The sequence below is a fragment of the Poromitra crassiceps genome (assembly GCF_964638095.1).
Source record: "Poromitra crassiceps genome assembly, chromosome: 9".
NCBI lineage: Eukaryota > Metazoa > Chordata > Actinopteri > Beryciformes > Melamphaidae > Poromitra > Poromitra crassiceps.
In genome coordinates, this window is record NC_139630.1 from 27,909,094 (window position 1) to 27,933,380 (window position 24,287).

Consider the following 24,287-nt stretch of genomic DNA (forward strand, 5'->3'; position numbering starts at 1 on the left):
TGACAGCTTTTTTATTCTTATATTTTCTGTATTGCAAACAGAAACTATAGACACAGGGACTTGGCACCAGATTTTCTCCATAAGAAATGTAATTTCCCATATGAGGTTAATAAGGTGGCTCAGTGGTTAGCACTATTACCTCACACTAACAGCAAGAAGGTCCCGGATTCAAACCCTGTTCCGTCCCATGTCCTTTCTGTGTGAAGTTTGCTTCTCCATGGTTGTGTGTGTTTCCTCCCATATATATATATAGTCAAGTCAAGTCAAGTCAAGTTTATTTGTATAGCACATTTCATACACAGAGGCAATTCAAAGTGCTTCACATAAAATGGATGACAGGAAAATAAAAGAAGAAAAGAAGAAAATAAAATGGACATTTAAAAGCATCACAACAAAACTTTAAAAAAGAGTATAAAAAGTGCATTAAGCAACAGGCACAGCAGTTGCAAAAAGAGCTAAAAACTTATGACTCATTGGGTTTGCATAATAGAATAAATCAATGTATCTATATTGAGTCCCCCGACATCATGACTATAAGCATGACTACACACACATAAAACTCAGGTCTGGGTACGGTGTCCTCTTTTCCTCTATACTGTAGTTTGGACACCAAGCATACCCCCGCTTGTACCTTGCGGGGGTATATATTAATAAATAATCAATAAATAGATTGTTTGTGCCTGACTATAAAGCGTTTGTGGTAGACCTCCCGTGACTTTAACAGACTGATGTTCAATGGATTGTAGGCCAGAGTTGAAGTTCTCAGTCTTGTCTATTGAGGACGACACTACAGGAAACTTGATTTTGAAGACCTAAATATAACCAAAGTGTGTAGGAAAACCACCTGAAAACAAATATTTGTAATACTTCATTGTATAGAAAACAATATCATCAAATGGAAGAAAAAGGTGTGTGTGTGTGTGTGTGTGTGTGTGTGTGTGTGTGTGTGTGTGTGTGTGTGTGTGTGTGTGTGTGTGTGTGTGTGTGTGTGTGTGTGTGTGTGTGTGTGTGTGTGTGTGTGTGTGTGTGGGAGGGGGGTGGGGCTTTAGCACTGAAAACGTTACATTCAATACATCACATGACATCACATTAAAACAGTGTTCATCTGAGAAATTATTTTGCAGTTTTAAACCAATTCAAATGAGAGAAAAAGGAAAGAAAAATGGAAAAGCGATGAAGATGGTAATCTAACTCATGGGTTACTACTCATTTTTTGGGGGGAGATTCTGCTTTATATGGTGTGGTTAAAACATAATTTGGACCAATCAGATTGCTTGCCGGGGTTACAGGTACTCAGTGGGAGCCAGAACCCTCCACTTTAGCAGTTTGGGCCTATGGTCTGGAATCCACAACGTTGATGAGGTCCTTTACCCAGTCGTGAGTTGGGTCAGCACAGAGCATCTTCCTCTTCATCTGAAAGCTATAACAGAGAGAGAGAGAGAGAGACACACACACACACACACACACACACAGACACACACACACACAGACACACACACACACACACACACACACACACACACACACAGATCATTCCTGCTGTTGTTGCATTTTGCCTTGCATTTACAGTCATCAAACCAACCAGATAATCAATCAGTCAATAAGTCGGCCAATAGCAACTCAGTCAGCCAATCAGGCTCAACTTGGGCATTTTACAATTGCAGTAACACTCCTGAATGTTGTTTTAGTGACAGATGTGTTGCCGCAACCGTTGCACCTTTAGTAGATTATGTTTTAATTAATTGCAGATTTTCTCTCGATTATTATTTTTTCATTGCCAAGTTATCTTAAATGTTTCAGTAACCCAATTTTATTGATGATTTCTTTTTAATCACGGCAGTTGCCATTATGGTGATTGAAAACTAAAAAAAACAACTGTCTCTATAACATCATGCAGATATTACATTTTATCAGCTAATTCTGAAACTTGATATGAACTGTATAGTATGTCTATAATGACAGATCAATTAAAATGTGGGCTAAAAGCCTGGTTATGATAACTGCATGATAACTCCTACACTTGTGCAGGAGTAGCAAAGTCTGTAAGGCTGAAGATCAATAAAACAGGAGATGCAACACTCACACTACACCCTTCTTGGCACACTGACTGTGTGTGTAACTGTAGCTCACCAACAGGCGCTTAGGCACGCGTTTGGGGATAAATGTGAAACAGCATGCACCTGGACCACCGCCGCCTGAGAAACAGACAGAGAAACAACATGAACACAAATACCATTATTTTGGTCTTCTTCCCCTTTCCGTATGCTTCTCTTGTTCATACTATGATACATGTATGCTACATTTACAAAGCAGTATAGTGTATAACAGGGTTTCCCAAATAGCGGCCGGCGAGCTGTGTGGCCCGTGCCGGAATTGCTTTTTTTTTTTTTTTTTTACAGTGTACCTGAACGCAACATGCAAGATCTGGCTAAAAGTAATCTCATGTGTATAAATTACAGTTCAACACTGAGGAAGTGTCCAATTGTTCATGTTCAAGTCATTCTAATAGTCAACTTCTGTTAATATTTTTCAATCATCCTGATTAAATCAGGCTAAATGTAATGTAAGAAATTACTGATCAACACTGAATAGGTGTCCAAATGGTCATGTCATTCTGGCCAATACTTCTGTTATAACATTTCAGTCTGGAATATGGAATATTTTTCAATAATCTTGATGACTAAACGGCTAAAGTAATCTCATGTGTAAGAAATGACGGTTCTATATTGAAGTGGAAATTTAAATACTTAACTCGTTGGTTTTGGATTTATTTAGTTTCAAGAATGCATTTTTGTTCTTGTGTGACCCTCAACACAGGCTTTGACACACGGGCCACTTACTGATGCTTAAATTAACCCACTCATATTTTGGTTTATTTCAAGAAAAATATGTTGGCTAGTGGAAATTCTAATTGGCTGGTAACTTTAAAATCTAGCAGCCATTGTCAGGTGTTCAAAAAAGTTAATTTCAAGCCCTCCAGGTGGTGACATAGGAGTGAGCGAGAAAATGATCAAATTGGTGGTTAAGACTGAATAATGACAACAGAACTGTTCATTTAAAATGAGTTATTCCTCTATTCCTCTGGCTTCAAATGCACCAAATGTTTCACGCCGCCGCCTTGCGGCCGTCGCACGGTTCGGCCCCCGACCCTCAGCAAAATGTGGCCCTTGGTGAAAAGTAATTGGGGACCCCTGGTGTATAAGCTTTAGACTCATATATTCAATGGCTGCTGAGGCTCGCTGTGGTTTGGTTTGATTTGATTATGCCATGAATCAATATTTTTGCTTCGGCATTAATAAGTAAGAACAGCAAGAACAGAAAAACAAACAAATCAGTTTACCACAGCTAACAAATAAAATTGAAAGCTGCGCAAAATTTCCCCACAATACAGTGCATGTATTCTATAGCATCAAGTCTATTGCCATTTGCCAATATGTCATATTCAACCAGCAAGCAGGTTTGGCTGTTTCTAGACATTTGACATCATGACATTACTCTGGCCTGTGGAGGCAAGGCAGTAAACTTACTTGGTACACTAGATTCAGCCAAGGTTGAGAAAAGCAGGATGCTGCAGACCACCAGAAGGACTGTCTTCTTCATCTTCATCATCATCATAAATGTCTGTCTCTGTCTGTCTGCCGCTCTATCTGTCAGTATGTCCTTTTCTGCCCTGCCTCTTATCCTGCCTCATCCCTAACATCTTCTGTAATGCGATAAGCAAAAACCATTTTCTGACCAATCATGTAGTGTGTGTGTGTGTGTGTGTGTGTGTGTGTGTGTGTGTGTGTGTGTGTGTGTGTGTGTGTGTGTGCGTGCGTCCGTGTACCCTTCTTGCGTAGTGTAAAACTTGCGAGACTGTTTCCATGACAAAATAAGGACCAAGACCCATAAACCCAGAAGCTACAGTTAACTTGCAAACACACTGTGGTCAACACTGATCTAAAAATGAGAGGGAGAGAAACAGCCGAAGGGGCGGATGTGTGTGTGTGTGTGTGGGGGGGGGGGGTGGAGGAAGCGTTGCAGGTTCTATGAAAAAAGGAAACACTATTATCATCTGTGTGTGTGTGTGTGTGTGTGTGTGTGTGCGTGAGCGTGTGCGTGTGCGCAGCATGCGCAGCTATCGACTGAACGTGTCACACACGCATGCTTTGACGCCTGTGTAGCAAAGCAACGCTTGACGTGTCATGTAGTTTCCCCATTGACTTGTAATGGTCACGCGTGTACGCGTAATGTTACTTCAATCAGGAGAGGCCAGTTGGTAGGATTAGACAAACTTTATTTAGCAATCGGCATGCATGGCAAATGCTTTGGCGCTTGACTCCATTGGCCAGTGGCGCTGCTCTTGAGGCAGAGGAGGGCGCCTGCATAGGCTAGGAGATCCCCCCCCCGTGGGGGATCAGGAGTCAAGACTCGTTGGTGGCGGACTGGGGAGGTGGGTGGGGCAAAACAACGCTTCGGAGGCCGGCTTCAAGGGAGATGGGCTGCCGTGAGCTGCTGCTGCTATGATCAGCCAGAGAGAGAGAGGTGACGTAGAACCCTTGCTATATATATGAGGATTAACTGACGTCATGTTTGACGTCATAGCAGACGTCATACTAGGACTTTTGACTGACCACGTTATGCTAGAACTTGACTGTCGTCAGGGGATGATCGGATTATGCGTGAGTGGCCTTTTGCTTGAACGATGGTCTGGAGACCTCACTTCAATCAGGAGAGGCCAGTTGGTAGGATTAGACAAACTTTATTTAGCAATCGGCATGCATGGCAAATGCTTTGGCGCTTGACTCCATTGGCCAGTGGCGCTGCTCTTGAGGCAGAGGAGGGCGCCTGCATAGGCTAGGAGATCCCCCAAAAGGAAGATCTGATTACCGGAGGTTAATTGAGATCTGCAGGCGCCAGTAGTTGATTGCACTTTTCCGGCCTTCGACCTTTTTAGCGACTTACAGCTATTTGCGGCTGGCGCTCCCAACTCGGTCGGGCACCTCGCGATAGCGCTTCCCAGCTTGGCCTACCTGGCCGCCTTGGCGCTTCGCGATCGTACTTTCCGGCCTTCGACCTTTTTAGCGACTTACAGCTATTTGCGGCTGGCGCTCCCAACTCGGTCGGGCCTTCGTTCTTGGTACATGCTTTTCCTGCCTTCGACCTTTTTAGCGACTTACAGCTATTTGCGGCTGGCGCTCCCAACTCGGTCGGGCACCTCGCGACAGCGCTTCCCAGCTTGGCCTACCTGGCCGCCTTGGCGCTTCGCGATTGTACTTTTCCGGCCTTCGACCTTTTTAGCGACTTACAGCTATTTGCGGCTGGCGCTCCCAACTCGGTCGGGCCTTGGTACGTGCTTTTCCTGCCTTCGACCTTTTTAGCGACTTACAGCTATTTGCGGCTGGCGCTCCCAACTCGGTCGGGCACCTCGCGATAGCGCTTCCCAGCCTGGCCTACCTGGCCGCCTTGGCGCTTCGCGATTGTACTTTTCCGGCCTTCGACCTTTTTAGCGACTTACAGCTATTTGCGGCTGGCGCTCCCAACTCAGTCGGGTCTTCGATCTTGGTACATTAAAGTTTAGCTTGGCGCTTCCCGGCTTGGCCTACTTGGCTGCCTTGGCGCAACTACCCTGACTTTCTCCGACTCTATCCCCCCAAAAATGAGCCGGGGAATTTACTGCGCCTTACTGGGCGCCATGCTTACGGGGAGCCGCCACCAACGAGACATTTTAAAGTCCGGGACACTGTTTGTTGCCATGCTCACCGATTAAGGGAGGAGGGTTCTTTGGGCCGCCAGTATGGCCGCCTGCTCCGGGCGGATGTAGCTGGAGAATGCCGATTAGGGCCAGCGGCCCATTTGCTGGAGGGAGGCGGAGGGCACTCCTTGCTCGGCGGCCGAGGTGGCCGCTCCGATCCTGAAGGAGTGGCTGGAGTAGTCCTTCGTCGGGAGGTTGCATTGCTGGAGCGTCTGCTTGAGGTGCAGGGTGAACCGGGACCTTGTCATGTGGTGACAGGGTGCGATGAGGAGCAGGGGAGCCGAGGGGCCGGTCCGAGGCCTGAGCTTGACGTAGTGAGCCATGAACGAGAAAGGGCAGAAGGGGGCTAGTGCCTTCCTGTATGCTATTGTGTGCTGGGGCAGCGGGGCTCTCTGACTGCGGTGTCAGAGAAGAGAACGTTGTCCAGGCTACGCTCCATCATGAACAATGACTCGCGCCCACTCCACGGCGTGCTAGTCGAACACAGGAGTACGTTCAGTGAGAGACTGATTCCACCTAGATGCAGTACGGAGAGGCACAGGAAATCATTCCTGCCTGTGGCCATTGGTCTATTTAAGGCCTCTCTTAAAGAGCACCTCGGAGACGCTCAGTCTCCCTGAGACTGAGCCAGCCGATAGGTTAACTGTGCCTGGCTGAGCCACGTGTGGCGTATAGGGCAAGCCGACTTAATATAGTCCAGGGTGCAATAATGATAATTGACACGGAATGTATACTTACCTGACGTATTTTGTATTTTGCTACTTAGACATTCCACTTATTTTTTCTTCTAGCGCATTTACTAGTTATTCTATGCTATGTTGTGTTTTTTTTTTTTGTTTTGTTTTTGTTTTCCCCCTGCTTATTGCTTAATATTGCATTTGTGTTGCATTTACTACTGTTTATTTTATTTTAAGCTATGTGTGTAGTGAGAGCGAGCTACTGTAACCTGTCCCGATTTCCCCTCGGGGATCATTAAAGTCATTCTGATTCTGCTTCTGAAGAAATGCCAGAGGCATTTTACTTTGAAATTTGTTAAGAACAGGAAGTGGTGTATTAAGACCGGGTAGCTTAACACGGAAAGACGTCAGCATTCCCTGGGCCGTCTGGCTTCGGTCCGAAGTTATGCAGTAACACTCATTCTAGCTGATGCTCAGACAAGCTCCGTGGGCCAGGGGTGTTAGAATGGCCCCTTGCGTGGTTATTATTATTATTGTTGTAATTATTATTATTATAATTATTATTATTATTATTATTATTGTGACTCCCGCTGGCCATTTGCCAGAAAGCGATTTCCGCTTAGGCGTCGGAAATAGGCAGGCTGAGATGCCCGCTGGGTAGAATAGTCAGGTCACAGGCCGAATAACTTGTCAGTCAGCTTCGCTTTATTTAGTCAAAGCACGAGGGACACCTACGGTACATGTGGTGTTTTCAGAGCAATGTAAGACAGTATTTCTGTTTGGTGGGGCGGGCCGTTGCGGGCAGACGGAGTATTAAAGAGATGAGAATACGTCTGATTATAGGCATTATAGGCAAAACACAAAGATCCCTAGTACAGTTTAGTAGTGCACGAGTGCTCAAGAAAGCGCACGAGGTAATCAATGACTCCACGCATGTCCTTCATGTCTGTTTTGACTTAATGCCATCAGGAAAGCGCTTTAGACAGCCTGCCTGCGAAACAAGCAGAAGGAAGTTTGGTTTGGTTCCAGAGGCCATTCGACTGGTGAACAGCCACAGTACGAGAAGTGGTCAGTTTATCTAGAGTAGGTCTGTACCTTGACCTTTTGATTTGAACCCTTGAACAAGTCTAATATGCACTTGGATTGTATTGACTGAAATTAATTTGTATTGATCTGACACCTATATTCCTTTGTGGTGTTGGATACACTGTAATCAGGGATCTTGCTTTATCAGTGTCATTTATTGTATTTATTGTCTTGTTTTTTGTATTGTTTTTGGATGTGTACAGAGTACAGCTTGTTTGCAGTATTCATGCCTTAAATTGCCCTTTGCGGGACTAATAAAGTTTTTTTTTTTTTTTTTTAATTGAATTGAATTGATTTTACTGGACTGGTAGATTGCCCGTTTAAATGCTGAAGTACTGATACTTTCCTCACGGGTCCTTTCGCGTCCACGGGTGACTGGTCCTCCGGGGTATGCTCGGTGTGCTGTGGTCGTCAACCCCGTCCTTGGTAGAGCAGGTAGCTCTTGAGAGAGGCGGGCAGGGGCAGTCCGTGGATTCCGCTCAGGCGGTCCCTTCCTAGAGCCGCCCGCACGGGGCGCCTGCACAGGTCCATCAGAGGGAGGGGATCCGGATCGAGTCCGTTTATGTACCGGATTCGTATTTCGCAGTGTCCCCACACGGCGCTCACTGCGGGGTACACCTTCCTGCCCTTAAGTCCTCCGAACGCCACCCCTAGGTCATGTCCGTCCGCTATGAAACCTAACGTCCCCTCGTCCATGTCCAAGACGACTAACAGAGCGAGTCTGGTATTATGAAGGTGTCGTCGGGCTCCAGGAAGGGGGGTGATAGTGGAGTTTTTTTTTTTTAAGATTGTTGTTCAAATAAACCCCCTCAGATCGGCTAAAGTTAAGAAATTATCATTGTCATCATCACAGAAGCTTCCTAATTTAATTTATCAGTCACCATCAGTCACATGGGGTCACTGGGGACCCAGAGGTGGAAAATAAACAAACTCAGCTGCGTGTAACAGCAAAGATAATTGAGAATGAGAAGGCAAGAGTATATAGTGCCTTTTTGAAAACAGCGCTGCGGCCATTTTGGCCTGAAATACGGCTCCTTGCTGGGGCAGAAGCTTAGTCTCCAAAATGGCGGATTGGCTGTGTGCTGTCGCATCTTTACGATAAAAGGTCTCTGGTTACCGTGAACCTCCGTTTCACAAACACCACAAGAGAGACAGCTACTTTTCACACTCTGTTTTGGATTAAGAGGATGTCCTGAAGTGTGACGGTGGATTAAAGACTTGATGAAAAACGTCATGTGATCTGGTGGATTATAGTCTTCGTGACAGAAAGAACAGGACACCCGATGGATTAACGTTACATGGATGCGAGTTTTACTGCCGAGTGCGACTTTCTGCTTAACTGCATGTAACGTTAAACTTTTATCGTCCATGAATTCCTGGGAGTGCTCATTCTTTTCGTGAATGGATTATTTTACGTCGCTGGATTTGGAAGGGAAGCAAATTGCACTACATTTCAGCTGTTGCCGCCAGAATGAACCGTTCGCCCCATGGACCTTTCGGTCTGCCCAGAGTGCCCGAGATGCCACGGCGCTCCGGCTTCAGCGCTTCTCCAAGCCGGTTCCCGTCAATCACCGTGAATCTGCCCGGCGGCCTGGAGGTCAGTGCGACCAGGAAGTACGTGGCGTCTCGCGGCGGCCCCGCGGCCTGCATTTCCCCAGCGGCTCCCGGCTCTCGGGCGGCTGCCTCTACTGGTCTTCGCCCGCGGCCTCTCGCACGTCCTCGCCGATCGGCCTCTCCCTCCGGCACGCTCGCACGCGTTCTTGGGCGTCCACGGCGCGGCGCTTCGTCTTCTGCTCTCCTACCGGGGCCGTCGCAGTGGCGCGCGGGGGGCTATGCTGGCAGCCTGTGGTCCGGTCGCTTCGCCAACGTCTTCGTCAGACACCTCGGAAGGCAAGTACGCTCCGTGGCCGGTCCGGGACAGGGGACCGATGACTAAGCTGCCGTCACAGTCCATGGGCTGCTCTGGCTCGGAACTCGACATGCCAGGAATGGGAATATCCACGGGCATGCATGGCAAATGCTTTGGCGCTTGACTCCATTGGCCAGTGGCGCTGCTCTTGAGGCAGAGGAGGGCGCCTGCATAGGCTAGGAGATCCCCCCCCCCGTGGGGGATCAGGAGTCAAGACTCGTTGGTGGCGGACTGGGGAGGTGGGTGGGGCAAAACAACGCTTCGGAGGCCGGCTTCAAGGGAGATGGGCTGCCGTGAGCTGCTGCTGCTATGATCGGCCAGAGAGAGAGAGGTGACGTAGAACCCTTGCTATATATATGAGGATTAACTGACGTCATGTTTGACGTCATAGCAGACGTCATACTAGGACTTTTGACTGACCACGTTATGCTAGAACTTGACTGTCGTCAGGGGATGATCGGATTATGCGTGAGTGGCCTTCTGCTTGAACTATGGTCTGGAGACCTCACGTGTAGATGTACGCGGGTTGCGCAGTCAGAGCGCGTAAACGCACGCATGAAGATAATAGAACAATTTCGTTACGCGTTCACACACACACCCGTTTGCAGTTTTTGATGCTACGCCACCGGAAGTGTTTCTGCATTGCGCACAACAGTGCGCGTACATGAACGCGTAATTTTACACGTAAATGTACGTGTAATTTTACGCGTAAATGTAGCGGGGTGCGCAGTCAGAGCGCGTAAGCGCACGCGTACACGCGTGACCATTACAAGTCAATGGGGAAACTACATGACACGTCAAGCGTTGCTTTGCTACACAGGCATCAAAGCATGCGTGTGTGACACGTTCAGTCGATAGCTGCGCATGTTTATTGAGTCGTTTGGAACTTCATATCCGGTGGCGTAGAATCAAAAACTGCGAACGCGTGTGTGTGTGCACGCGTGACAAAATTGACTATGTTAAGTCACGCAGGTGTGAGATGTAGCTGTGCTGTACACACACTTTTTATCATTGCTATGAACCTCCATAGAGTATGACTCTAATAGTCTAATATGCAAAATGATGAAGAAAGTTGACCTTGTCTTACCTTATGCATCATAGAATGATAGAACATATACTTGCATGTCCTTTCTAACGTTTAGATTTAGAACCAGAACGTTGCTCTAAGGCAGGGGTGGGCAACTATTTTTCATGGGGGGCCACATGAGAAACCCAGATTGTTGCCGGGGGCCGAACAAATATTGTCATGCCGTAACCCATGGATGGGCAACTTTGATGATAGAGAGGGCCACAAAAAAATGTCCTCGCTACCAGATTTTGCTGAGGGCTGAATGGCGCCAGCACGAAAAATTTGGGGCATTTGAAGCCAGGTTTAGAGGAATAACTCATTTTAAATTAACAATTGTGATGTCATTATTCAGTCTTAACCACCAATATTTGATCCTTTTCCTCACTCACTCCTATGTCACCACCTGCTCTCCCTGCAGGGCTTGAAATTAACTTTTTTCACCACCTGCCAATATGGCTGCTAGATTTTAAAGTTACCAGCCAATTCGAATTTCCACTAGCCGAAATGTTTTTCTTGAAATAAACCAGAATATGAGTGGGTTAATTTAAGCATAAGTATCAGTAAGTGGCCCGGGATTCTCAAAGCCTGTGTTGAGGGTCACACAAGAACAAAAATGCACTCTTGAAGCTAAATCATACATGGGCAACATACGGCCCGCGGGCGCCCCCTGTGTGGCCCGCGATGGAATTGCAAAAAAAAAAAAAAAAAAAAAAAAAAATTTACAGTGCACTTGAACAATATACCCGCTGAATAAGTGTCCAAATGTTCATGTCATTCTGGGTAATACTCTTCTGTTATAGCATTTCAGTCTGAAATATGGAATATCTTTCAATAATATTTATGACTAAAAGGCTAAAAGTAATCTCATGTGTAAGAAATGACTGTTCTACATTGAAGTAGAAATTTAAATAATTAACTTGTTGGTTTTGGATTTATTTAGCTTCAAGTGCATTTTTGTTCTTGTGTGACCCTCAACACAGGCTTTGAGAATCCCGGGCCACTTATTGATACTTATGCTTAAATTAACCCACTCATATTCTGGTTTATTTCAAGAAAAACATTTTGGCTAGTGGAAATTCTAATTGGCTGGTAACTTTAAAATCTAGCAGCCATATTGGCAGGTGGTGAAAAAAGTTAATTTCAAGCCCTGCAGGGAGAGCAGGTGGTGACATAGGAGTGAGTGAGGAAAAGGATCAAATATGGTGGTTAAGACTGAATAATGACATCACAATTGTTAATTTAAAATGAGTTATTCCTCTAAACCTGGCTTCAAATGCCCCAAATTTTTCGTGCTGGCGCCATTCAGCCCTCAGCAAAATCTGGTAGCGAGGACATTTTTTTGTGGCCCTCTCTATCATCAAAGTTGCCCATCCATGGGTTACGGCATGACAATATTTGTTCGGCCCCCGGCAACAATCTGGGTTTCTCATGTGGCCCCCCATGAAAAATAGTTGCCCACCCCTGAGCTAAATAAATCCAAAACCAACAAGTTAATTATTTAAATTTCTACTTCAATGTAGAACAGTCATTTCTTACACATGAGATAACTTTTAGCCTTTTAGTCATAAATATTATTGAAAAATATTCCATATTTCAGACTGAAATGCTATAACAGAAGAGTATTACCCAGAATGACATGAACATTTGAACACTTATTCAGTGGGTATATTGTTCAAGTGGACTGTAAAAAAAAATGTTTTTTTTTTTTTTTTTGCAATTCTATCGCGGGCCACACGTTGCCCATGTATGCTCTAAGGTGCAAATCTTTCCATTTTCATCTCAACCAAATGGACATTAGACTGTCTGTAGCTGTTGAGCTCTATGGAAATGGATTGTGCATCCTTCAGCAGCACGTTAAGTCATTGTTGTGCTTATTGAGACCGCTGATACATTTGTATGGGGAATATAGCATGCAGTTGATGCTACGACAAAATGTCCCCCTTGGCTGACCTATTTCACAGACATGACACTTGCAGTTCCATGCATTCAATACATGAGAATCTCCAAATGGATCCATGGTAAATTAATACGTAAAATAAATATAAAAATACAATACATAAAATAATTATGCATCTTACTGACAGATATGTAGATGTAGTGAATTCATGTGTACAACAATCAATCCACGCTCAAATACAATGTAGTTTGCATCTACAGTACATTTTTGGACATGATCAAGTCTGTTATTCTGAGCAACCTTTAGGTGGTGCCAGAGACACATGTGAGAAGAGAAGGCATTTCTTTGGCTCCTTTTTCTCTTTTTCTCTGCATTTCAATCACAATTACATAAAGATCTTTTTGTTTTTAACATTATTTGTCACTGCGTTTGTGTGTCATCCTTCACATTCAACACCAGGAAGCTCAATGGATTTGAGAAGGCCAAGAAGCCACCAACTGAAGGGGGTAAATAGGATCATAACTTATACAGTATTATTATAAACAATGTAGAGAAACCAGGTCTAGGATAACTCATGGAGGGACATTTGGGAAACTGACATATTTCTTTTGTAAATGCAAGTTATTCACCAACACCAAGTCAGCTGTATCTTCACCAGTAGCTCTACCAACAAGTGGCATCAACAAGACTACCGTATTTACTTTGAACTCTGCCTCTTGAGTCGTGCACTTGGGTTCCATTTTGTATTTGAACTGTGAGACTAAATCAATTTTCATCAAAGTACTGAAATTACAAAATGTTTGATTGTAGTCTATATATCAGAAGTTTATGTACTGTATTAGTCAGTTAGCTATTAGCCATGTTAAAAGATCTAATAGTCCTTGGAAATGACAGCTTTTTTATTCTTATATTTTCTGTATTGCAAACAGACACAGGGACTTGGCACCAGATTTTCTCCATAAGAAATGTATTTTCCCATATGAGGTTAATAAGGTGGCTCAGTGGTTAGCACTATTACCTCACACTAACAGCAAGAAGGTCCCGGGTTCAAACCCTGTTCCGTCCCAGGTCCTTTCTGTGTGAAGTTTGCTTCTCCATGGTTGTGTGTGTTTCCTCCCGTATATATATATATATAGTCAAGTCAAGTCAAGTCAAGTTTATTTGTATAGCACATTTCATACACAGAGGCAATTCAAAGTGCTTCACATAAAATGGATGACAGGAAAATAAAAGAATAAAAGAAGAGAATAAAATGGACATTTAAAAGCATCACAACAAAACTTTAAAAAAGAGTATAAAAAGTGCATTAAGCAACAGGCGCAGCAGTTGCAAAAAGAGCTAAAAACTTATAGAGGACTCATTGGGTTTGCATAATAGAATAAATCAATGTATCTATATTGAGTCCCCCGACATCATGACTATAAGCATGACTACACACACCTAAAACTCAGGTCTGGGCACGGTGTCCTCTTTTCCTCTACTGCAGTTTGGACACCAAGCATACCCCCGCTTGTAGCTTGCGTCATCTGTTGCCCGTCGACAAACAGGCCGGTTTATATATATATATATATATAGCTAATAAATAGATTGTTTGTGCCTGACTATAAAGCGTTTGTGGTAGACCTCCCGTGACTTTAACAGACTGATGTTCAATGGATTGTAGGCCAGAGTTGAAGTTCTCAGTCTTGTCTATTGAGGACGTCACTACAGGAAACTTGATTTTGAAGACCTAAATTTAACCAAAGTGTGTAGGAACACCACCTTAAAACAATATTTGTAATACTTTATTGTATAGAAAACAATATCAGCAAATGGAAGAAAAAAGTGTGTGTGTGTGTGTGTGTGTGTGTGTGTGTGTGTGTGTGTGTGTGTGTGTGTGTGTGTGTGTGTGTGTGTGTGTGTGTGTGTGTGTGTGTGTGTGTGTGTGTGTGTGTGTGTGTGTGTGTGTGTGGGGAGGGGGGGGGGGGGGGGGGGGGCTTAGCACTGAAAACGTTACATTCAATACATCACATGACATCACATTAAAACAGAGTTCACCTGAGAAATTATTTTGCAGTTTTAAAGCAGTTCAGAAATGAGAGAAAAAGGAAAGAAAAATGGAAAAGCGATGAGATGGTAATCTAACTCATGGGTTACTACTCATTTTTGGGGGGGGAGATTCTGCTTTGTATGGTGTGGTTAATACATCATTTGGACGAATCAGATTGCTTGCCGGGGCTACAGGTACTCAGTGGGAGCCAGAACCCTCCACTTTAGCCGTTTGGGCCTATGGTGTGGAATTCACAATGTTCATGATCTTCTTGACCCAGTCGTGAATTGGGTCAGCACAGAGCTTCCTCCTCTTCATCTGAAAGCTATAACAGAGAGAGAGAGAGAGAGAGAGAGAGAGAGAGAGAGGAGAGATACACACACACACACACACACACACACACACACACAGATCATGCCTGCTGTTGTTGCATTTTGCCTTGCATTTACAGTCATCAAACCAACCAGATAATCAATCAGTCAATAATTCGGCCAATAGCAACTCAGTCAGCCAATCAGGCCCGGCTCAACTTGGGCATTTTACAATTGCAGTAAATCCTCAGTGTTGTTTTAGTGACAGATGTGTTGCCGCAACCGTTGCACCTTTAGTAGATTATTTTTTAATTAATTGCAGATTTTCTCTCGATTATTATTTTTTGATTGCCAAGTAATCTTAAATGTTTCAGTAAACCAATTTTTTATGATTTCTTTTTAATCACTGCAGTTGCCATTATGGTGATTGAAACTAAAAAAAACAACTGTCCTCTATAACATCAGGCAGATATTATTTTATCAGCTAATTCTGAAACTTGATATGAACTGTATAGTATGTCTATAATGACAGATCAATTAAAATGTGGCCTAAAGCCTGGTTATGATAACTGCATGATAACTCCTACACTTGTGCAGGAGTAGCAAAGTCTGTAAGGTTGAAGATCAATAAAACAGGAGATGCAACACTCACACTACACCCTTCTTGGCACACCGACTGTCTGTGTAATTGTAGCTCTGCACCCTGCGCTTAGGCGCTTCGAAGATAAAATTGAAACAGCATGCAGCTGGACCACCGCCGCCTGAGAAACAGACAGAGAAACAACATGAACACAGATACCATTATTTTGGTCTTCTTCCCCTTTCCGTATGCTTCTCTTGTTTATACTATTAGACATGTATGCTACATTTACAAAGCAGTATAGTGTATAACAGGGTTTCCCAAATAGCGGCCCGCGGCAGGCGAGCTGTGTGGCCCGCACTGGAATTGCTTCTTTTTTTTATATACTCCAGGGGACCCCTGGTGTATAAGCTTTAGACTCATATATTCAATGGCTGCTGAGGCTTGCTGTGGTTTGGTTTGATTTGATTATGGCATGAATCAATATTTTTGCTTCGGCATTAATAAGTAAGAACAGCAAGAACAGAAAAACAAACAAATCAGTTTACCACAGCTAACAATTAAAATTGAAAGCTGCGCAAAAGTTCCCCACAATACAGTGCATGTATTCTATAGCATCAAGTCTATTGCCATTTGCCAATATGTCATATTCAACCATATGTGTGTGGGAGAACGAGGGAGAACTTCCAAACAAGCAGGTTTGGCTGTTTCTAGACATAAACATCATGACATTAGAGACAAGGTGGAAACTTACCCTGATGCTGAGATGCAGCCAGGATTGAGAAAAGCAGGATGCTGCAGACCACCAGAAGGACTGTCTTCTTCATCTTCATCATCATCATAACTGTCTGTCTCTGTCTGTCTGCCTCGCTCTATCTGTCAGTATGTCCTTCTCTGCCCTGCCTCTTATCCTGCCTCATCCCTAACATCCTCTGTAACGCGATAAGCAAAAACCCTTTTGTGACCAATCATGTAGTGTGTGTTTGTGTGTGTGTGTGTGTGTGTGTGTGTGTGTGTGTGTGTGTGTGTGTGTGTGTGTGTGTGTGTGTGTGTGTGTGTGTGTGTGTGTGTGTGTGTGTGTGTGTGTGTGTGTGAGTGTGTGCGTGCACGCGTGCGTGTACACACCCATGTACCCTTCTAATAGTGTGTGGTGTAAAACTTGCAAACACACTGTGGTCAACACTGATCTAAAAATGAGACGGAGAGAAACGGTCGAAGGGGCGGAGGTGTTTTTTGGTAGGGAAGGAAGCGTTGCAGGTTCTATGAAAAAAGGATCAAAAAGAAGTGAAGTCCGCACACTGCATCCACTTAACTCACAGTTTATTTGTTATATTATTGACGTTTCGGTCGTGAGACCTTCATCAGAATGAAGCACAAAATGACAGCACCCATATATACAAGTCAAACATCTCCTCCCACTAATGGCCGTGGGCGGAAAGAAAACAGGTGAAAGCAATCAACCATTAAGACATAATCTCAAGACATAATACACACAAAAAGTACAAATTTAAGATAGTATAGCCTAGTGTAGGAAGCAAAGTTGTCGGTACACTAGAAAATACAGTAAACAAGGAGCAAGGGCAAGTCTAAAACAATTCTGTAGAAAAACATTCTGTAGAGAAACATCTAGAAAAGGAGGGGCCAAGGCAGTTGCTCTGCAAAGGGTAGGATAAAGATGCCCACACATAAATATTAAAATAGAAATAAAGAGATAAGGGAGGGATGAACTCCAGGGCAGCTAAAGTGAGCAATGCTAATGTCAGACAGGATGTAGGCTGATCACAAATATCTAAGTGAGTCTGTACTCACAGATGAGGGTAAGTGAAGAAGTCTAACAAACGTAACAAAAATTAAAGGAATGGTCTAATATCGAATGACTCATTCAAGCCTCTGGCAAAGGTGTCTAAGGTAGAGATCCAGAAAGCTTCCCTCCTAAGGAGTAAATTATTAATATCACCTCCCCTAGGTGGCAGTTTGACATGCTCTATACCAAAATATTTGAGTGAAGAGATACAGTACAATGTTTGGCCTGGAAGAAATGAAGTGCCACAGGATTCTTAAAATCCTTAGTCCTAATATCACTCCTGTGTTCAGATATTCTGGTTTTTAAAGCTCTGGAAGATTTGCCAATGTAGACTGATCCACACAAACATCTAATCATATAAATAATATTCGATGTGGTACAGCTGATGATACCCTTTATTTTAAATGTTTTACCCATCACTGGATGGTTGAATGTATGACATTTGTGGGTGAATTTACATTGGGCACAATCACCACATTTATAGTTACCATCGGGAATGTTATTAAGAAAATGTGAGGGTGTGGGTTGCCTCAAATGCGACCTGACCAGGAAGTTCTTCAGGTTGGGAGGTCTTCTGTAAACAATACGTGGTGAGACAGAAAAAACCTTATTCAGAGCAGGATCAGAGCTTAAAATGGACCAGTGTTTTTGAACAATTTTTTCGTAAGAAGAAGTGTTTTTCAAACATAAAAAAATTATTATTAAGTACTATTTCAGTAAGCTCTTTAAGACAGGCAGTAGCCTACTGGGGGTGCAAGCAGTCCTCTAAATTGAGAAAGTGCTCTATTGCCTCGAGGCCACCTTGATGTGGGATATTTGTATACGAACTCTCCACATCAAGAGTGACCAAGAGCGAGTCCTTGTCCACTGAGTCTAAGGCTTGTATGACCTGAATACAATCACTCGAGTCCCTTACATAAGAAGGAAGTGACAAGACATGTGGTTTCAGGAAGTAATCAACAAAAGAGGAAATATTTTCAGTGAGAGAGCCAATCCCAGACACAATAGGTCGACCAGGAGGAACATTGGTATATTCTTTATGGATTTTAGGCAAAATATAAATCACAGATGTGACAGGACTGTCAACTTTCATATAATCATATTAATTTTTCTGGATGTCACCCGTCTCAAAAAAGCCCTTAAGTACAGAATCAACATTAGCTTAAAAAACTAAGGTGGGGTTACTATTCAATTTGAGATAAAAAATCAGCATTAGCAAGTTGTCTATTAATTTCACCAACATAAGCCTCTCTGTCTTGTAAAACTATGGCGCCACCTTTGTCAGCAGATTGAACTACTACAGAGGTGTCCTGTTTGAGCTCGAGTAGAGCAGAGCGTTGGAGCTTAGTGACATTATTTGTCACCTTGTACACACGTTTCTTACCTAGTAACTGGGAGACACTATTATCATCTGTGTGTGTGTGTGTGTGTGTGTGTGTGTGTGTGTGTGTGTGTGTGTGTGTGTGTGCGTGCGTGCGTGTGTGTGTGTGTGTGCACGTGTGCGTGTGCGCGTGCGCGTGGGTGGGTGGGTGTGTGTTTTTGAGCTTTTCTTGCAGCTTCATGTGGTTTTAAAGGACATGGTTTGAATTGCATCAGTTTTCAGTGTCATGTCATCAAAGTAATAAAGTTACAAAATGTCTGATTACAGACAGTCTGTCACAGGTTTATGTACGTAGGCCTATAGTCCTCTCTCTATCTTTTCGCTCCTTCCCCTCCACTCTGTCACCAGTGATGTCACTCGAGCAACTGTGATGTAGTATTAGCCGATGGCGCACAGTTGCACGATGGAGCCTATAGAGTGGGTGGGCGATGTCTGTCTGTCTGTCTCCTAGTGTATTAAAACTATAGGGAAGGGCTCAATTTACTTGTGATCAATGTCAGTCACATTTGCTTCAGTAACACAGCAAATAATATGCCTCTAAAAACACAGGGTGAGTGAAACTACAATACACTGCTACTAACCAACCTCCTGACTGCTGTGACAACCCTCCCACTCTCCTGGCCCTGTCTTGCAGGAGCTTGGTGGTTTCTTTGGGTCATTAGGCTGATTGGGTGCACCTGGGCCCGTGGTGCACTCTTTGAGCTTTAAAAGCCCACAGACCACTCATTCCCTCCTCACCTGTGTGCACAATTCTATTCGGTTCTTTTGGCTTCTAGTGGTTTGTGTTGTTTTAGTCCTTAGTTTAGTTTGAGGTCATAATTATTATTGCTATAAGTTTGACTCCCTCCTTTTGTTACTTCCTTCAGCCGGGTTGTAAGTAACACAACTGCTAAACGGAAACCTGTGGTTTGAGAGAGGGGCGGGGTCACAACGCAGCAGCATTCAGGACTGTCTAACCAAAGCTGTTGGCGTAGGCTATACAAAGCTATGCACCACAAACACCTGCAGGTGTGAGATGTAGCTTTGCTGTACACACACTTTTTATCATTGCTATGAACCTCCATACAGTATGACTCTAATAGTCTAATATGCAAAATGATGAAGAAAGTTGACCCTGTCTAACCTTATGCATCATAGAATGATAGAACATAATACTTGCATGTCCTTTCTAACATTTAGATTTAGAACCAAAACGTTGCTCTAAGGTGAAGGAAATGGATTCTGCATCCTTCAGCAGCACGTTAAGTCATTGTTGTGGTTATTGAGACCAGTGATACATTTGTATGGGGGAATATAGCATGCAGTTGACGCTACGACAAAATGTCCCCCTTGGCTGACCTATTGCACAGACATGACACTTGCAGTTCCATGCATTCAATACATGAGAATCTCCAAATGGATAGATCCATGGTAAATGAATACGTAAAATAAATATAAAAATACAATACATAAAAGAATTATCCATCTTACTCACAGATATGTAGATGTAGTGAATTCATGTGTACAACTATCAATCCACGCTCAAATACAATGTAGTTTGCATCTATACAGTACTGTACATTTTTGGACATGATCAAGTCTGTTATTCTGAGCAACCTTTAGGTGGTGCCAGAGACACATGGTGAGAAGAGAAGGCATTTATTTGGCTCCTTTTTCTCTTTTTCTCTGCATTTCAATCACAATTACATAAAGATCTTTTTGTTTTTAACATTATTTGTCACTATACGTTTGTGTGTCATCCTTCACATTCAACACCAGGAAGCTCAATGGATTTGAGAAGGCCAAGAAGCCACCAACTGAAGGGGGTAAATAGGATCATAACTTATACAAGCCAAGTCAAGTCAAGTCAAGTTTATTTGTATAGCACATTTCATACACAGAGGCAATTCAAAGTGCTTCACATAAAATGGTTGACAGGAAAAGAAAAGAAGAGAATAAAATGGACATTTAAAAGCATCACAACAAAACTTAAAAAAAAGAGTATAAAAAGTGAATTAAGCAACAGGCGCAGCAGTTGCAGAAAGAGCTAAAAACTTAGCTCTTAACTTAGCTTAGCTAATACAGTATTATTATAAACAATGTAGAGAAACCAGGTCTAGGATAACTCATGGAGGGACATTTGGAAAACTGACATATTTCTCTTAAATGCAAGTTATTCACCAACACCAAGTCAGCTGTATCTTCACCAGTAGCTCTACCAACAAGTGGCATCAACTTCTGTGGGTTTTAACGTGTTTAGTACAATTTAGATACAGTACATCTGAAGCCAAAAATGACACGAAGGAAATTATGTCCTTTTGTTGATTTCTTGTTGCTCTCTGAAATCATTGATGCTTAGCCTTTTATAACCAAATAGCCTATGTTTCTCTAAGGTAGCTACATGCATGTTTCCCTACAGCCTGCCTGTCTGTCAACGTGGAAAATGTTAAATGAGGGGAGCAGCTAGTCTAGCTCCCTTATCCTGGCCCTTTACTGATACAGATAACACACACCCTCATTCATCAAGCAATATTGCTATGCTTTATTGCTGCTCCGCCCAACCCCCACCCCCCAAAAAGGGACAGTTAAAGTACAGCTCATCCATATGTCTAAACAATACAAAATAAATGCTTGCAAGAAAAAGGCCACAGCCCAAAATATAAATGATGAAGAGGGAAGTATAATGTACTGTATAATGCAACAATACTTTTGAATGCCTCAGTGGGCCCCAGATCCTCCACTTTAGCCGTTAGGGCCTTAATTTACTCTGGAATCCACAATCTTGATGATGTTCTGGACCCAGCTCAGAGATGGGTCAACACAGAGCTCAACCTGGATACCATCCTTATCCTTCCTCATCTGAAAGCTAGAACAGAGAGAGAGAATGAGAGAGAGAGAGAGAGAGAGAGAGGGAGGGAGGGAGAGGGAGAGAGAGAGAGAGAGAGAGAGAGAGAGAGAGAGAGAGAGAGAGAGAGAGGGAGAGAGGGAGAGAGAGATTGTTCCTGCTGTTTTTGCATTTTGCCTTGTAACCGGTAACAATCAATCAGGCAATAATTCAGCCAGTAGCAACTCAGTCATAACTCAGTCAGCCAATCAGGCTCAACTTTGGTATAATTAATTGCAGCAACAATTAAGCCTCAGTGCTGTTTCAGTGTCAGATGTGTTGCCAGATCCATGTCTTTACACCTTTGGTATCATTATTATTATTATTTTTGTTATGTTTTCATGCTCAATTATTTTTTCATTATCTTAAATGTTTCAGTAAATCAATGACTATTTATAACGTTGTATCACAGCAAAGTTGCCATTTCCCTCATATATGTGATTCAAACCTCTGGTCACACTTTGCAATAAGGGTAAAAAAATTTTTTGTTAATGCTTAATAAGCATTAGTCAATGCTTAATTAATTAACCCTTAGTTGATGTTTATTATCTCCGTAGCCGTTAACTAACCCTCCCCATAACCATTAACTAACACTAAAGTATTGAATAATGCATACATTACCTAACTTGAACACCATTCGGATTACTAGGAACATTAGTTAATTGTTAAGCATTAAATAACCCTTGAAACTCACATGACGCCCTTCATGGGACACAGACTGTTTGTGTGGTGGTAGTCCAGCACGTTGGCCTTAGGCACGCGTCCCCCGGCATATTTGAAACAGCATTCATCTGGACCAGTGCCACCTGTGCAACAGACAGAGAAACAACATGAACACACGTGATCATTATTTTGATCTTTCCCCCCCTTTCTGTCTTTACACTTCATATACTGTACTTCTCTTCATATAGCCTACTTCTCTAGTTTATACTACTGTTATACTACATTTACAAAGCCGTATCATGTATAAGGTTTAGGCCCATATTCAATTACTCTACTGCCATGTTAACATGAAAATATGTCATTTACACCCTGTTTTTAGCTGAAATCTGAGCCAGGTGCTCCAGGTATAAGAAGAAATTGCAGAAATTGAAGTGAGCTTCCAGCTGCATATGGCTATATTTAAGCTAAAAACAGGGTGTAAATTATGTCTTTTCATGTCAACTTGGCATCTCAGGGCTTGTGGAGACTTGGATGTATACGCCAGCTGAGCAGTCTAGAAGCATTTTTTTGTATTTTTTTCTGTTCTTTTACCTTTTTACTCATGGCCCCCTTCACACTCAGCAGGCAGCTCTACTTGCCGGTCCCTCATCGACCCCCACATCAAAAACTCAGAACTATCCCTTTAAACAAATCAGCTTACCACAGCTAACAACTAAAATTGAAAGCTGCACAAAAAATCCCAAATACAGTGCATGTATTCTATAGCATCAAGTTGTATTGTCAATATGTAATATTCACCAGGCCTGCAGTTGTGAAACACAGCAGCCAGGTTTGACCGCTAGACGTTTCACATCATGACAGAACACTGACCGTAGAGACGAGGCCGTAAACTTACTTGGTAGATGAGATTCAGCCAGGGTTGAGAAAAGCACAATGCAGACCACCAGAAGGACTGGTTTCTTCATCATCATCATCATCATCATCATCATCGTAACTCTGTCTTTTTGTCTGTGTGTGTCTCTGTCTCGTTCTTTCTGTCAGTCTGTCCTCAGTCTCCCCTGACTTTTATTATGTTGCCAATCATGTGTGTGTGTGTGTGTGTGTGTGTGTGTGTGTGTATGCGTGTGTGTCTATATGTGTGTAGGTGTATGTGTGTGTCTATATGTGTGTGTGTGTGTGTGTGCGTGTGTGTGTGTGTGTGCGTGTGCGTGTGCGTGTGTGTGTGTGTGTGTGTGTGTGTAGGTGTGTGTGTGTAGGTGTATGTGTGTGTGTGTGTGTGTGTGTGTGTGTGTGTGTGTGTGTGTGTGTGTGTGTGTGTGTGTGTGTGTGTGTATGTGTGTGTGCGTGCATGCCCGTGCATACCCCCATAAGCTGCAGCTAGTGTGCAAACTGTGGTCAACATAGGTAACAACAATGAGATGGAGAGAGAGAGGAAGGGGCGGAGGTGTGAGGTAACTAATGCTGGTAAAGGAAAGACCATACCATGATCACACCGACACATCTGCTGTCAGTGTGTGTGTGTGTGTGTGTGTGTGTGTGTGTGTGTGTGTGTGTGTGTGGGTGTGTTTGTGTTGGAGGGGGGGGGGGGTGCATGGTTTGAATTGCATCAGTATTTTCCTTCTCTTGAAGCTGTAATTATCATGGATCTGTATTCAATAATTTATTATGTCATGGTTTGTGTTCTGTGAGTCATGTTATTGTTCTAACTCTGCTGTCATTTCAGACCCGGCCACTCCCACCTGCCTGCCTTGCCCCCTAGTTGCTAATCATCCCCACTCTCCTGCTCCTCCTTCCCTAATCAGCTCTCTAGCACTTCTTCAGGCCCATTCATGCACTGCAGATTGTCTTTGTGCTTCATGGCCTTAGCTTCCAGCGCTCTTGTTTATAGCTTTTTGACCCTGACTTTTGGATTTTGCCACAGCCAGATCTTTTGGTTTGTTGCCTGTATTTTGTTCCTTGAATCTTTATTTGAGTAAAGACTATTTACTTTGAACTCTGCCTCTTGAGTCGTGCACTTGGGTTCCATTTTGGATTTGAACTGAGAGACTAATCAATTTTCATCAATCAAAGTACTGAAATTACAAAATGTTTGATTGTAGTCTATATATATCAGAAGTTGATGTACTGTATTAGTCAGTTAGCTATTAGCCATGTTAAAAGATCTAATAGTCCCTTGAAAGGACAGCTTTTTTATTCTTATATTTTCTGTATTGCAAACAGAAACTATAGACACAGGGACTTGGCACCAGATTTTCTCCATAAGAAATGTATTTTCCCATATGAG

The 24,287-nt window shown here is 43.2% G+C and overlaps 2 protein-coding genes across 4 annotated transcripts; both read right to left on the minus strand.

Moving 5' to 3' along the window:
- Window positions 1-264: 264 nt before the first annotated feature.
- On the minus strand, window positions 265-16,198 carry LOC310781924 (C-C motif chemokine 13-like). Of its 3 annotated transcripts, none has more exons than XR_014552990.1 (3): window positions 3,528-3,660; window positions 2,084-2,195; window positions 265-1,420 (listed from the first exon to the last, which is right to left on the minus strand). XR_014552990.1 is itself a non-coding variant. In XM_083642566.1 (3 exons), exons 1-3 carry the CDS (start codon window positions 16,132-16,134, stop codon window positions 1,333-1,335), a joined length of 285 nt encoding a protein of 94 aa, XP_083498692.1. In that variant the 5' UTR covers window positions 16,135-16,198; the 3' UTR covers window positions 265-1,332. The 3 variants fall into 3 exon arrangements, 2 of the variants coding, with proteins under 2 accessions (XP_083498692.1, XP_083498691.1); XM_083642566.1 differs by lacking the exons at window positions 2,084-2,195; window positions 3,528-3,660 and adding exons at window positions 15,365-15,473; window positions 16,047-16,198; XM_083642565.1 differs by lacking the exons at window positions 265-1,420; window positions 2,084-2,195; window positions 3,528-3,660 and adding exons at window positions 13,520-14,726; window positions 15,365-15,473; window positions 16,047-16,198.
- Window positions 16,199-20,313: 4,115 nt separating this feature from the next.
- Window positions 20,314-23,055, minus strand: LOC310782519 (C-C motif chemokine 4-like). The gene is made up of 3 exons (XM_083643197.1): window positions 22,899-23,055; window positions 22,035-22,146; window positions 20,314-21,322 (listed from the first exon to the last, which is right to left on the minus strand). The coding sequence occupies exons 1-3, from the start codon at window positions 22,990-22,992 to the stop codon at window positions 21,214-21,216; spliced, it is 315 nt and encodes a 104-aa protein (XP_083499323.1). The 5' UTR covers window positions 22,993-23,055; the 3' UTR covers window positions 20,314-21,213.
- Between the last annotated feature and the right edge of the window lie 1,232 nt (window positions 23,056-24,287).